The sequence below is a fragment of the Elephantulus edwardii genome, unplaced genomic scaffold (genome assembly GCF_000299155.1).
Source record: "Elephantulus edwardii isolate Elephantulus edwardi_28Jun2011 unplaced genomic scaffold, EleEdw1.0 scaffold00026, whole genome shotgun sequence".
NCBI classification, from domain to species: Eukaryota; Metazoa; Chordata; class Mammalia; order Macroscelidea; family Macroscelididae; genus Elephantulus; species Elephantulus edwardii.
Genome location: NW_006399776.1, coordinates 4,381,625 through 4,392,288, shown reverse-complemented (window position 1 = coordinate 4,392,288; position 10,664 = coordinate 4,381,625). Strand labels below are relative to the sequence as shown.

General features: G+C 42.3%; 1 protein-coding gene across 1 annotated transcript in view; it reads left to right on the top strand.

Moving 5' to 3' along the window:
• The first annotated feature begins 651 nt into the window (after positions 1-651).
• The window catches only part of CAPN3 (calpain 3, (p94)), a 57,001-nt gene continuing 46,988 nt past the window's right edge, over positions 652-10,664 (top strand). The window contains 1 exon segment of the mRNA XM_006882978.1: positions 652-960. Coding sequence (XP_006883040.1) covers positions 652-960 — 309 coding nt within the window.

The following is a 10,664-nucleotide window of genomic DNA, read 5'->3' as shown; positions in this document are numbered from 1 at the left end:
GGGGAAGGGCCTAGACTATTCCACTGAATTCAGTATCTCACAGCCATCCTTTTCAACATTTTCCATTAACTTGACAGTCAGTAATCTGATAATCTGTGTAACTGTCTACTCAGTAACACCCCAGAATTTCCTTGCTGATGTTCTATGATCAATAGAGTCAGGCATTCCATTTCATTTTCTGATAGCACCAGCACTTAATGGCAACACAGAAACCTCTCTAGCCAGGCCTTTCTCTCTCCAACATGCAGCCACCCTCATGCTAGCCTCTCTCCTGTTCTCATACTCACAATCTTCCTTCATGTCTATTTTTAGTTTTCCTGGCTTAAGCGTCTTCAGGCCACTGAAACACAACCCTCACTCTCTTTCTCTCCCTCTGGCATGCATGCTGCTGGTAGGAGACCCCCCTATGTAAAAATTGCTTTGGAAGTCCTTGATTGCTCCTTCTCAGGGAAGAATTTGTGGCTCCAGAAGCATGGCTTCCTTTTCAAGCTGGACGACCTGCTGATGGGCTTTAGACTTTGAACTGGATGTGGACATTTTTCTCTCAGATGACAGACTCACTCCAACTTCCCCTTGGTGGTTGCTTCCTTTCCTTGGAGGTAGCTGTATTGTGTTTTCTGTAAAATCTTTTTCCTCCCCAAGTTACCTGCCATGCCAACTGTCATTAGTGCGACTGTGGCCCCACGGACAGGGGCTGAGCCCAGGTCCCCGGGGCCAATCCCCCAACCAGCTCAAGGCAAGACCACCGAGGCAGGAGGTGGAAACCCTAGTGGCATCTATTCAGCCATCATCAGCCGTAATTTTCCCATTATCGGCGTGAAAGAGAAGACATTTGAGCAGCTACGCAAGAAATGTCTAGAAAAGAAGGTCCTTTATGTGGATCCTGAGTTCCCACCGGATGAGACCTCTCTTTTTTACAGCCAGAAATTCCCCATCCAGTTCGTCTGGAAGAGACCTCCGGTGAGTAGCTTACCGGTTGTTGGATGGGGTTTTTTCCCTGAAAGACGTCCCCTTCAGCACCTCCCCACAGCTCAGCTGTGCACATGGGCACTGGGGAAGGATCCTGGCAGCAGCCCAGCCAGGCTCTGTCTGACCTCAAGTGTGAAGGGGGTGGGGGTGAGCAGTCTCAGCCGTCAAATCTCTACAAAATAGACATGGAGTAAGTGTGGATGTGAGAGCAGGACTGCATCTCTTTCTGTGTCGTTTTCTCTTGCTCTTGAATGTATTTCTGAAATAATCTTGCTTTTTGTTTGTTTGGTTGTTATTTGTTTTTAAAACAAAGTCATTGAAGCTATGTGATTCATCCTATACAAATTCTGAACAGTCTAGATGTGAAGTCTCTATTTCATTCTCTTGTATCTTTGTAAGATTTCTTCCAGTTCTTTTGCTCAAACTCCAGTATCTTACTTTTCCAGTAGCCATCTATGTCTTTCTGAAACATAGAAGCCCTAGAAAGAGAGAATGGGCCACAAAGACTAATTATGCATAAAATGTTAGGATTTGAAGGAACCCTCATGTTGCTTTATCTATGTACCTCCCCTTATAACGGAGGAAATAGAAGAACCCCAAAGGGAAATGTGTTCGTGAGGGTTAATACCTCTTTTTCAGTCAGGTAACTTCTCTGGCTTCTGATTCCATGTTCCATGATCTGTTTTTGTCAAGTGCCTTCGTATCAGTTTCCTCATAGTGATCCCCTGGGACACTGTCCTTTGGGATTTTCTAAATTATAATTGTTATGGAAGCTGATCAACCAGGTCTTTCTCCCATGCAGTCACTGGATGGATTCTCTGGTCACATCTCCAATATGATTCATGGCCTTAATTCAGGAAATATTTATTGAGCATCTATCAGTGCCAGACACAGGCAAGTGATTGGGGAGAAACTATAAACAAGAAACAAAACATGCTCGCACAGAGCTGAGAGATCTGAGAAGCAAGCAGGCTTTGGATGAGAATTGTTAGGAGACTCTGGGATCAAACCCTCCACCACACATGCATGTTAACTCGTATTCACACCCATCTCCATCCTGCCATGTACTTCCCACCATTTTCACTTCCAACAAAAGAAGAAGACAGGAAAGTGTCCCAGCAAACCAAGAATGCTGCTCTGGGCAGTGACCAGTCTCCCTGTAAACATAATATGAATCTTGCCAGGGACAGTGTGGCCTATTGAATGAAGAGGCAAAGGGGTCTTCAGCAGATATGATCTTTATGAGTTAAGAAGTCGAATTAAATGGTTAAAAGCTTGGGCTCAGGAAGATCCCTGGGGTTGTCTCTCTCATCATGTGACTTAGAAGGAACCTTTTAACTTGTTTAAGTCTTCATTTCTTCAGATGGAAATAATACTAAAATTATTCTCAAAGAGTTATTGTAAGATTAAATGAGATAATCTAGAAAAAGTGTTTAGCACCATGTAGTTACCCGTGCTGGACAGTATTTGGTGGGGCTCCCTGATTAAAACAAGCTTGGAAGCAGGAGTGGCATCCACTTCTGAAATAGCTTGCCTCAGGAAACTCTATGAACTTGAAGAAACAATGAAAGTTATACAAGTGTTCAGGTCTTTCATTCATAGGGTCACTATGAGTCGTCTAATGGCACCTAACAACAACATAACAACATAGCTCTGATGACACAGTTCACAGGCAGATGCTTTGCTGACTTGAAGCCTGTGCCTCTCTGACCATTCAAATCCACCAGTGGTTCCTCAGGAGGAAGATAGACAGTTTTCCCTGCTCTGTTTACAACCTTGGAAACCAAATAGAGGGTCAGCCACTCATTTCTGACTCAATAGCAAAGAGTGAGTATTAAACATTAGCTGTAATTATCATAAGGGAAGGGAATGTATACAGCAAATGCCTATGGGACAGACACTGTGCCTAGTTTATCAGAGTGTGTGCTTAACTAATCTTCATTATGCCAAACCTCAAAGCTCATTGTCATCAGTCAGAACCAACTCATGGCTAATCCTTCATTGGGTTTCTGAAGCAGCTAGCCATCCAGAAGAAGATTGCCCATCTTTCTCCTGAGAAGTCACTACAGAAACCACTACAGAAGTCACTACAGAAGTCACTAAAACGACTACAGAAGAGCGGTCTTGGGTTAGCAGCTCAACTCCCTACTTACTCATCAGAGCTTAACCTCACTATAACCATCAAAAAAAGCAATGGTTAGCCCTACTTCAGAGAAGAGAAACTGAGGCCCAAAATTACACATCAGCTAATGATAATAAGTGAAGTTACAATTTGAACTCAGGTCTGCTTGAGTCTAAAGTGATGGTTTGCTCAGTCTATATGGTGCCTCCCACAGATATTTTCTGGCCTGTGAGTGAGTCTCCTGTGTGATCTGGGCTGAGCGGGCCAGATGAGCCATCACAGAATCTATGATTAAGTTCCCAGGGTTACCAGAGAAGAGTGTAAATTTATGGCACAAGTAGGGCCAGGATGACCTGGAAAGAAGGGAGAGCTAGGGAAGTGTTTTAAGAACCATTAGCCTCTCTACAAGTATTCTTCAACCCACTAGTCCCAGAGAAAGCTGTTCCTCACTCAGGGCAGATGGGCAGACTATGCATTAGAAAGGCCCCCATCTTCTCAGAGCTAGCTGCCCTCCCACACCCCAGCCTCACTAAACCTCCCCGTTCCCCGCCTGTCATCTGGGGCTGTTCTGCCACACTCTTTAAGGCACAACAGAATCACTGAAAAACAAGCTCAATTTTTCTTTAGCAATCAAGTATTTATCACAATTATGATAATGATAAAGGGAGCATGCATGGCCAACTATCTCTCTAGTTATGCAAATATTAACGAATCTTTTTATTTATTTTATTAATTTCAATGAACAGCTACAGAGATTTTGGATTTCCATTCATTCATTGTTGCACTTTTCTCCCCGCCCACCCCACCCCCAGTTCGCTCTTTTTTTAAGTCAACTGGGGTGGGTTAGGGAGGAAAATATGCAACAACGAATGAATGAACATTCAACTTTTGTTAAAATCACAGTTTAAAAAAGGTAATATCTTGTGTGCTTGCTTCGGCAGTGTATGTACTAAAATTGGAATGATACAGAGGAGATTAGCATGGCCCCTGTGCAAGGATGATATGCAAATTCGTGAAGTGTTCCATATTTTTGAAATTTTAAAATACAATTAAACTATATAAAATAAATAACACCTGCACTTTCTCTTAAAAGAAACCCCAGCCACCTGTCCCCAAGGTGACTTATATTCTTTTCCTGTACGTATCATATGTACGTATGCATTTTCTTCCCCATTAGGGAGCATCATGCATTGAATTTTCATATCAACTAATCTGAATCCTCTAGCCTTTGCTTCTAGAATCAGAGAGGAAACAAACCACACAAAACTCCTCAATGGTTAAGTAAGCCCGGTGTGATTAGTTATTAGATGCTTGGTCAGTAAAGAATGACTTCTTCTTAAAATGAGTCTTACCCAGTATAATGAGGACAGGTGTTGGGGGAAACATGTGACACGTCCCCGTGGTGATCACCCAAGCAGCACAACCCTCCTACCTCTCTCCTCCCGTGTGTGGGCTGATAAAGAAATCCTTCTTCCCTTCTCTCTTTCCCTTGGGAGCAGGCTGCCTGCAGGAAGGACGTCTGTTCTGCTCCACTTTGGAGTTTCACAGAGGCAAGTCCTGTCCCTGTGGGGAGTCAAACAGAGGTATGTGCACCTGCCTCTGGGCTACCATCAGAACAGACCCATAGCTGAGCCTCCAATGGATATTCAAGCAGTGAATCGAATGGTAGGAGATTACCCGTATTTCTCCAGCAGAGCAGCTGATAGATTCAAATCGCATTCACAGATCTTTACCATTGAGCCACCAGAACACCCTTCCAGGTAATTAGTACTGATGATAATAACTATGCTCCTTTGAGAATTCACCATGTGCCAGTAATTGCTCTAAGTGCTTCTCGTGTATTGTTGTGTGTCATAGAGTCAGGGTTTATTTCTTGTTGACCCTCTAGAAGGTTTTCAGAAACAATTTATTGCATGGGAGTTGATTGCCTTTCCTCAGAGCAGCTGGTGGATTCGCACTGCATACGTTTGTGTTGACAGCACAATTACCACTTAACCACCAAAGCTCCCCTGATGTATTGTTGTTGTTGTTGTTATGTGCCGTCAAATCACTTGCAACTCGTAGAGACCCTATGTATAACAGCCTTAAACCCTGCTCTATCCCTTGCCAATCTTACTGTCTTTGACACACCAATCACCATTACCTCAGTCACTGAATCAATCCATCTCATTGAGGGCCTTCCTCTCCTACACTGTCCTTCCACCCTCCCAAGGACTGGTCCCTCCTTGTAGCATATCCAAAGTATGTCAGACGAAGCTTCAGAATCCTTGCCTCCAAGGAGCAGCCTGGCTTCACCTTCTCCAGGACCAACTTGTATGTTCTCCTAGCAGTCTATGGTATATTCAGTACTCTTCTCCAGCACCACATTTTAATCATTACAACAGCACTGTGAGTTAAGGGTTATTATTGTTTCCATTTTACAAATGAAGAAACTGAGACTTTCAGGGATAAATAACTTATTCCAGATCACTGAGGTAGTAAGAGGTGAAACCTGGATTCACACTCAGGTAATCTGCCTATAGAGCCCTAGTTTATGCACAAAAATCTACCTAACTCTGAGATTCAGAAGCCAGTACTAGCTTTGTCAATAAAAAATGTGGTATTTTGTACTTCCATCTGATCTACACTTTTTTGAAAATTTTCATTTGATTTCGATATCAAGAAGATAAATTATTCGTTTATCTAGCCACAACAGAGATCAAATTATGCCTCAGGGCCTGGCCCCTGGAAGTTGACAATGGACTGGCAGAGTAGCTGAGTCCAGGTTCACAGATCAAATGTCTCACATTCAAATCCTGGCCAGTAGCACTTGGGAATCCTGGTCAGGTACTTTCTTTGCCACAAGTTTCCCTCTGAAAAGAGGATGAAGAATAATATTGTTGTGAGGATTAATAAATTAATGGACCTTAAAGGGAAAAAAGGCATTTAAAAATCTAGTTGTGTAATGGTTAAAGCACTGAGATATAAACCAAAAAGTCAGTGGTTCAAAACTATCACCTACTCCTTGGGACAAAGACATTGTTGTTTGCTTTCTTAAAGATATAAAGCCTTAAAGGGAATATATCATTAGATATTGGCATGACAATAGTCCAGAATAAGAGCTGCATAGTAAAGTGGTCTGGGAGGGAGACAACAGTAAGGACGAAAGAACTTTTTAAAAGAAAAAAAACTGCGGGGTGGGAGGCAGGGAGGAAAATGTGCAACAATAAGTGAATGGAAATCCAAGTTCTTTATAAACTTTAATTAAAATCTCAATTAAAAACTATATACAGAAGTTCTACTATGTCCTACAAGGTCATGATATTGGCTACATGGCAGTGTGTTTTGGCTTTTGTCTGGTACATGGGAGAAAATAAATATAGACCACTCTTTTTTATTATTTATAATATTTTTTATTATTAATTTGAATGAACATTTAGATATTTTGTATTTCCATTCATTCATTGTTGCACTTTTCTCTCTGTCCATCCCTCCCCTCCAGTTCACTCCTCTCTTTGAAAAGAAAAAAGACAAATTCCTTCATTGGTATACAATCCCTCCCGCCCCCATCCCCACTCCCCACCCTTTGCCCCGAGTAACACTTCACTATGCAACCTTCATTCTGGACTCTCAAATACAGACCACTCTTATTACATACAATTTTGTAGCTTCTTAAGAGAGGTAGCAAGATCCTAAACATTTTTGCAGTCTAATTTGTGTCAATGACCAGTCAAAACCTTAACCAGAACACTGGACTGGAAGATTCTATAACTGCTCTGAAGAAATCATGTGTCCAATTGCACATGCTGATGTGTGTCCCTCACCCCTCACGAGAAAGTGATTGCTTGTCCTTTAGGACAATGATAGTCATCTATGTCAAATAGAAAGATGTAGACAGAAGAATTAATGTGTTTGAACTGTTGTGTTGATGAGAATATACAGTGATTACCCAGCAAGAAGAGCAAACACAGCTCAATCTTAGAATACAGTCAGAATGTTCCTTAGAAGTGGGGTTAATGAGACTTGAGCTTACTTAGTCTTGACACATCATTGGGAAAGATCAATTGCAGGGAGGGAAAACCCATCATGACTGATAAAGTAAAAGTTCAGCAAAAACAAGAGAAACTCTCCATAAAGTGAATGGCTTAAGAGTTAGCACGTTCGGTTCAGACACACTAACCTTCCCAAAGACGCAGCCATATTTTCATTCTGTCAGAGGTAAAGTCATTATGAGGTGGAGTCAACTAACATATTTTTTTTAAATGTGCACTTGTGAATATGAGTGTATCATACAGCCAGGAATGTGACTGTGCTCATAGGTCTCACCTGCCTGTGTGACTTGGCAGCTCCCTCCATGACTGACTGTAAAGAAGTGGGCACATGATTTAATATCCCCATCTTCATTTACTATGTGCATAACAAGGTTAAGAAGTTCTCACAATACCTCTCTATGTTGTTGTTAGGTTGCTGTCAAGTTGAGTATGACTCAGTGATCCTATGAACAACAGCCTCCTGAACCCTACCCCATCTTGTGTCACTCTTATCATCTCTGACACACTAGAGCCCATTGCTGGTGTCACCAAGTCAATACATCTCATTGAGGGTCTTCATCTCCTTTGTTGACCCTCCATCTTCCCAAGCATGATGTCCTTTTCCAAGGAAAAGCCTTGACTAGCTACATGGCCAAAGTATGAAAGATGACCCTTCACTATCTGCCTCCAAGGAGCACTCTGGCTGCACTTTCTCCAGACGTGTCTGTTCTTTTGGCACTCCATGAGATATTCAGTACTCTTCTCTACCACCACAATCCAAAGGCATCAATTCTTCTGTTATCCTTATTCGCCGTCCAGCTCTCTGATGCTTCGCAGGTGGTTTACAAGACCATGGCGTGAACCAGGTGTCCTCAACTGACATTATTGTTCTTCAACATTTTGGAGAGTTTCCTGACAGCCTGATGCAATGTGTCTTCTGATTGCTGGAACAAGGGTGTTGATTGTTAATTGTTGAACCAAGCAAAATGAGATTATTGACATCTTAAATCCTTTCTTCATCTATCATAATGTTGACTGTTAGTCCTGTAGTGAGGACCTTTGTTTTCTTGATGTTAAAATGTAATCCATAACAAAGGTTGTAGTCCTTGATGTTCTGTAGGAGGTGTTTCATATCCTCTTCATTTTCAGCAAAGTTGTGTAATCTGTATAAGGCAGACTGTTATATAAGGGATATTGTTGATAAGTCTTCTTCCAATCCTGATGCCACATTCTTTTTCATAGAGTCTGATTTCATAAATTATTTGCTCAGCATACAGATTGAATAGATACAGAGAAACAATACGTGAGATCCAACCCATAGCTGACCCTCTAGTAGATTTTCAAAGGTAGTAAATCACACAGGAGGAGATTGCACTATCTATGACCTTCAGAAATTTCACCAAGCCTTTCTTCTTTTTTAAGAGTGTATTCAAACTCAGAATTTGCTAATGGCACCACACAGGGGACTCCTTTTGGCTCCGCCCAGAGAAGCTTCTTATTTCCTGTTTGAGGGTCCAGTTCGCAGTTTTGAGTCAAAGTCAAAATTGCATCACGGACATACTGCTACCTCTAACTCTTTTTCCAGGAATCCCTTCTCCATTCCTCCTGGGGCTGAGACCCTGCCTAACTCTTCCCTCAGCTGTCTCTCATACTACTGGCTGGTGGGGTGTGGGGAGAGTTTCTCATGCTCCCTCTTTTCATACACAGAACCTTCTAATCTACTGGCAGTGGTTGACCCACCAGCCATGGGCTGTGTAATCTTCCTGTTACCCTCAAATCTTGTCTCCATTTATCCATCTTTTCCAGACTCATCTTTTGATAGATCAGGGTCTCAATTGTCCCCACATTTCTCTGGTGTCTGCCATCCCTATTTGATATTATTACTACCCTAGATCCCACTGTACTTTCTCAGTTGATCTAGTTTCATTCTTAGTCCTGGATTTCTTCACTCTTTGGGATATCTAGCTCCTTCAGCCACAACCAACATTTTTTTTTAAATTCTGATTTATTTACAAAGTTTGAATACATTGTTTTCCACAAAAGATCCTTCTCATTTCCTTCACCCATAAAATTGTGCAACTCAATGACCCATCCTCACCCCTCTATTTCCACCCCCCACCCCCACCCGGATCCTCATGCTCATTCTACAATATTCTACAATAATGGCTTTATTTGTCCTTGCAACACCAAGATCTGGAAAGAACCTCTCCTCCATACAGGGAAAAGCCCCTTAATACACTCCCCTTACTTAATAAAGTATTTTACTCCTTGAAGCTCCTATACCCAGAAACTCCTGAACTAAGTTCTTTTTAAAGATAGGGTATAGGTGGATTTCCCAAGCTGCAATTCATCGTGCGCCACATTTTACAAAACCCAAGGGATTTCAATGTTGGTACTTTCTAGATCTTACCAGAGTGGCAACAGATGGTCATGGCCACCACCTAGCTTATTACAACTGAAATTTTCTAATATCAGATACATCACAATTTCTAAGTTATTAAAATATTAGGCGGAGATATCTGGTGGCCTAATGGCAAGAAGCTGCTCTGCCATCCCGAACACTCGCAGTTCGAATCCACCAGATGCTCCGCTGGAGAAGGAGGGACAATCTCCTCCTGTACCAGTGGGATTCAATTCGATGGTACACACACACACACACACACACACACAATAATTTAAAAAATATTAGGGGGAAAGTGTTATGGAATGGAAAAAATTGTAAAAGACCCTATCTCCACTTAACTCACAGCTCTGCTGCCTCCCTACTGCTCATCCCAAGCCATTTCTTTATTCTACGCCACCTATCACCGTGGGTCCACCCGTGGCAGCAGGTTTATGCTGTGCTCATAACCACTGCCTCTCTTTAATAGAATGCATCTCAGTGTTCACTGGGGCCACACCAGCTTTCCCATATTCTCTTCACTATCTTGACTGACCAACTTGTCCTTCCTCTCCCTCAGGCTGTGAAACCAGGGAAGAGAGGGCTTTGATGATAGGTAATTACATTCTTCTGGTTACTTAGGTGTTGTTAATACTAGAGACCTGTCATTCCTTATGCATGGTTAGCCAAAATGTGGCTTAGTCTTTGAATCCTTCATGTGACAGTATCTATTTCTTTCCCAAAAGAAACAGTTGTGATGGAGTAGAGAAAATTGTACAGTGAAACTTCCTTTTGGGAAAGAATATCTAGGTAATTGTTGTTGTTAGATGCCATCAAGTCAACTACTCCTCGTAGGGACCCTCTGAACCGGCCCTGTCCTGCTTCATCTTCAGAGTCTCTGTCATGCTCAAGCCCCTTGTTTTAGTCATTACGTCAATCCTTCTTGTCCAGAATCCTCCTCTCTTTCGCTGACCCTCCACTTTTCTCAGCATGATGCCCTCTTCCGAGGACTTGTCCTTCCTGACAACATGCCTGAAGTTTTGTAGAAGATGTACTTTCCTTCTGGGGTCGACACAATTGTTTTCTAGTGTTGTTTGTTGTTGTTATGTGCCGTCGAGTCGCTTGCGACTCATAGCGACCCTATGTACAACAGCCCTAAACTCCACTCTGTCCTGTGCCAATC